Below are 5,000 nucleotides of genomic sequence, written 5' to 3' on the forward strand. Positions count from 1 at the left end.
AGCCCCAAGAAGGTGAAGAAGCCCGCCGCAGCGGCCAAGAAGGCAGCCAAGAGCCCCAAGAAGGCTACAAAGGCAGCCAAGCCCAAAGCCGCCAAGCCCAAGGCAGCCAAGGCCAAGAAGGCAGCCCCCAAGAAGAAGTAAACCTATTACAAACAGTGTTCTACTCGATACATGTTGTACCACAAAAGGCTCTTTTAAGAGCCACCCACCTCTTTCCATAGAAAGCGCATTGATTTCCATGTACTACCTGTCGTGGAAAAGAAATTACGCACACTAGGCTACTTTTACGCACACAACATTGTCCCACTCTGGGTGTGTGCGAAGGGAGAGGCATATAATAGAGGGCCAAAATGGCTCAGAAATTCGACCTCACGAGTGCACCCTCACCAGCCATTTTTATATATGAGCCACTGGGCTATTCCCGTTCAGAGGCAGGCTGCTGTGATGTGTTACAAGTGCCATGTAATAACAATAACAATACTATAGTGGCTTCGAATTGAAACTCACGAGTGCACCCTCAACAGCCATTTTTATATATGAGCCACTGGGCTATTCCCGTTCAGAGGCAGGCTGCTGTGATGTGTTACAAGTGCCATGTAATAACAATAACAATACTATAGTGGCTTCGATTTCAAACTCAAGAGTGCACCCTCACCAGCTGTTTGTTTCCCATTTGGAGAGAAATAATGTGTGGATGTCATTTCGGACATTTTGGCGCTCACGCGAAATGACACAAAGTAACAAAGTCGGAGGGAAACAAAGTAGCCTCTCACTCGCTGCCTGTGGGTGGGAACCGGCTTAGGGCTGTCTGTCTGTCCATCTGTCTGTCCCTCGCTCCAATTGGATAAGGCCACACCGGCCCGGTGGCCAATCGTTGCCTCTTGTGGCGAGGTATATGTACGGCTCTCGAAGTGGCGAGCGGCTCATTCAGACTTTCTGTGACTTTCTCAAGCTACCAATATGAGCGGAAGAGGCAAAACCGGAGGCAAGGCCAGGGCGAAGGCAAAGACCCGTTCATCCCGTGCTGGCCTCCAGTTCCCCGTGGGCCGTGTGCACAGGCTGCTGCGCAAAGGCAACTACGCCGAGCGTGTGGGCGCTGGCGCACCAGTCTACCTGGCCGCCGTACTCGAGTACCTGACTGCTGAGATCCTGGAGTTGGCCGGCAACGCTGCCCGTGACAACAAGAAGACTCGTATCATCCCCCGTCACCTGCAACTGGCCGTCCGTAACGACGAGGAGCTGAACAAACTGCTCGGCGGTGTGACCATCGCTCAGGGTGGTGTGCTGCCCAACATCCAGGCAGTCCTACTCCCCAAGAAGACCGAGAAGGCAGTCAAAGCCAAGTAAATTCGCTACTGCGACTTCAACTTGACTACTCAACCCCCAAAGGCTCTTTTAAGAGCCAACCACCTAGCTCTCCAAAAGCGCAAAGTACCTTTCTATGACCGCAATACATTGAGTGGGTGTATACACAACTATTTCGACATTCTGTGCCCACATGAGGCCTTGCATGAACAACAACACCTACTTGGCCTCATTTGCCATAGCAGGCTAGCATTAGATGATACGTGCCTATAAGCTGTCACTCTTGACTTTGGCGACTATTATTGCGCGTAAAGGGCCGGCGGCGTCCTATTGCGCGCGCACCGGGAGTTTGAGTTTTGGAGAGGCCGGGCCTCCCGTCCAATGGCCAACGGAGGAGGCCTGCGAAACGGGCCAATCGGGGTGGTGGGGAGATGGTGTCCAATCAGCAGGCGCCACTGCCGGCTTTATAAACTTCACATAGGCATTTCGAGGCTATACTCCCGACTGTCAGAGCAGCGCCATGGCCAGAACCAAGCAAACCGCTCGCAAATCCACCGGTGGCAAAGCCCCCAGGAAGCAGCTCGCCACTAAGGCTGCTCGCAAGAGTGCCCCGGCCACCGGCGGTGTGAAGAAGCCTCACCGTTACAGGCCCGGCACCGTGGCTCTGAGAGAGATCCGTCGTTACCAGAAGTCCACTGAGCTACTCATCCGCAAGCTGCCCTTCCAGCGCCTGGTGCGAGAAATCGCCCAGGACTTCAAGACCGACCTGCGCTTCCAGAGCTCCGCCGTGATGGCCCTACAGGAGGCTAGCGAGGCTTACCTGGTCGGCCTGTTCGAGGACACCAACCTGTGCGCCATCCACGCCAAGCGGGTGACCATCATGCCCAAGGACATCCAGCTGGCCCGCCGTATTCGCGGAGAGCGCGCATAAATGAGGATGACCTGAACTCGAATATCCCCCAAAGGCTCTTTTAAGAGCCACCTCCATATTTCCATCAAAAAGGCACAATTGTTCCATGTATACACGCACCTCTACATTAGCCACCATGTATGTTGTTCACTAACACGTCTAAAAGCTACGTATTGCACCTTTTTAGTTGCCTGAAGTCTAGCTTCAATGTTTGTGTGTGTGTATATACACAACCATCTGGCATCATCCACTTCCTTTGAACTATATAGTAACACAGTAAAATGCTTTACAAAGGAGGGGAAAAAGAAACGAGTGATAATATAGGCCGAATAGTAACAAGAATTGTGTTCAGATGAATAATTGACACTATTAGTTGTGTGTAATAATAGCCTCTTGCATGCAGTCCAGAAAAAACATTGCATGCCAACTTACTTTGAAAGTCCCATGTTGCAGTGCTGCTGAGAGACTCATGCAGAGGCCCAAACTTTACAATGGAGCACGGAGGCCATCTTGTGGTTAAATGTGGGTACTGCACCTCATGGTGAGTCCCTTTCAGCATTTGCTCTTTAGGCCAGCGTTTCCCAAACGCGGTCCTGGGGTCCACAAGGGGTGCGCGTTTTGCGTTTTGCCCTAGCACTCCACAACTGATTCTAATACTCCCAGCTTGATGATGATGAGTTGATTATTTGAATCAGCTGTGTAGTGCTAGGGCAAAAACTCCCAAAATGTGGCCCGAGTTTGGGAAACCCTGCTTTAGGCTAATACTAGCCTATTAGGATGACTTGGTTCGATCGCTTTAATGGCAACTGCTGAACTCTGGTTTCACTAATTACTTGTCCCAGGTCACCATTATGAATCCAATAGCAAAACAAATGTTTCAAAATAGCTCAATAGTGAAAAAAGGCCAGGAAATGATGGGTTCTCAGCAATATTTCACCAACAACCAATCACTATTCACGCATAGACATTAGGATCATCAACAAATATTCCTAAGTCATACTACAAAAGGGTTGTAACGAAATGGATTTGTCTGTTCAATGCAAGTTCAACGTCAAAGAAAAAGTGCATCACCACAACAAACGTGTCTTTAGATACACTGTAAAAAATGACTTTGTGGAATGTACTCAAGCTATTACAGTCAACAAAAGCACACGTCATATTGTTGAGTAGATCTTTTTGCTTGTTTTTATGAGTAGATAAGCTTGAGTAAGTTGAGTTGATGTGGTCCAATACATTGAGTAAAGATGATAGAGACGTAAAAAGGATTATATTACGTTGATTCGACTCAAATAGACATTGTGTTATTTTACCTGAATGATTCATCCTATTATGTATTTAGACCAACTTACTTTGGATTCACTCAATCACATCCCTTAAGAGAAAAGGTATCCGGACACCGGGAATCCATTTATTTAAACATCAACGGTTTGCAAAACATCTGTTATTATGAGTTGACAAATTACGTAATTGCAATCAACACTGCAGGTAAATCATGATTGCTGCAGGTAGGCAACACCGTAGAAATAGGAACTACAACACTAACAACAAGTGACATTTACTCCTGATGTACTGACTGACCTGTTGCAACCTCTACAACCACTGTGCTTATTATTTGACCCTGCTGGTCATCTATGAACGTTTGAACATCTTGGAGAAAAATGTGTGAAACCACTGCCTATATGAGGAGCTGTCGTTGTTTGTTTTATTACCACATACTTATGGAAATTGCACCGGTTGAGAGATGATGGCTCTCTTGTGCCTACGGTGAAGGGTACTTCTGATCCAGCAGGTGGTGCTAAGATCCCTCCCTATATGACTTGAATGATGAGTTGATTTATTCCTTATAGCTCCTAATGATTTTAAGGCCAGTGTTGGCAAACATTACTTGTGCTCCAGCAGGTGGCCATGACATCCCTCCCTATATGACTTGACTGACCAGTTAGTTGATGGACTCCTTATAGCTCCTAAATTTAATGATTTTAAGGCCAGTGTTGGCAAACATGACTTCTGCTCCAGCAGGTGGCCATGAAATCCCCCCCTATATGACTTGACTGACCAGGTAGTTGATGGACTCCTTATAGCTCTTAATGATCTCAAGTGTCTGTGTTTTTATGTGGTTAGGAGTTTTGCTCACTGCGTGTCCCCCTTCCATTTCAGTGTTTCCCAACTCCAGCGGTAGAGTAGGCTACCCCCAACAGGACCCATTTTTCTTGTAGGCCTGGACAGCCACAGCTGATTGAACAACCTGTCACCTAAATTACCAAGTCCTCAATGAGTAGAATCAGGTGCAACAACAACAACAACAACAACAACAACAACAACAATATGAGGAGAGGGACACAGTGTACTAGCTGATCTCCCAGTTGTCACAGTTTGGCCTTGTGTTCCACATAGCCTATATCAGTATTTGAGTATGTTTCCCGCGCACGTTAGTTGCTTTCACGTCATCTTTGAAATCGCTCCTCCCTAGTCCCCTAGAACGAGCGCCCTCCCCTTTGCAACGCCTCCGAACATATAACAGAGGCGCGCTTTCTGTGCCGCCGGCCTCAATCAGGTCGACCAAACGCAGATAATAGCGCACCGCGCACCGGCGCTGAAATCATTCATTCACTTGAACTCAACTAGCGAACACACCATGTCCGGAAGAGGCAAAGGCGGCAAGGGACTCGGAAAAGGAGGCGCCAAGCGTCACCGCAAAGTTCTCCGCGATAACATCCAGGGAATCACCAAACCCGCTATCCGCCGTCTGGCTCGCCGCGGCGGCGTGAAGCGTATTTCCGGTCTG

General features: G+C 48.3%; 1 protein-coding gene across 1 annotated transcript in view; it reads left to right on the forward strand.

The window, feature by feature from the left end:
* Positions 1-141, forward strand: part of LOC311120931 (histone H1-like) — a gene marked incomplete at both ends in the record, with an annotated part of 624 nt that extends 483 nt beyond the window's left edge. The window contains one exon of the mRNA XM_084195487.1: positions 1-141. This exon is cut by the window's left edge and continues 483 nt beyond it. Coding sequence (XP_084051613.1) covers positions 1-141 — 141 coding nt within the window.
* Between the last annotated feature and the right edge of the window lie 4,859 nt (positions 142-5,000).

The sequence above is a fragment of the Coregonus lavaretus genome (assembly GCF_964263955.1).
Source record: "Coregonus lavaretus genome assembly, contig: HAP1_SCAFFOLD_423, whole genome shotgun sequence".
Lineage (NCBI taxonomy): Eukaryota > Metazoa > Chordata > Actinopteri > Salmoniformes > Salmonidae > Coregonus > Coregonus lavaretus.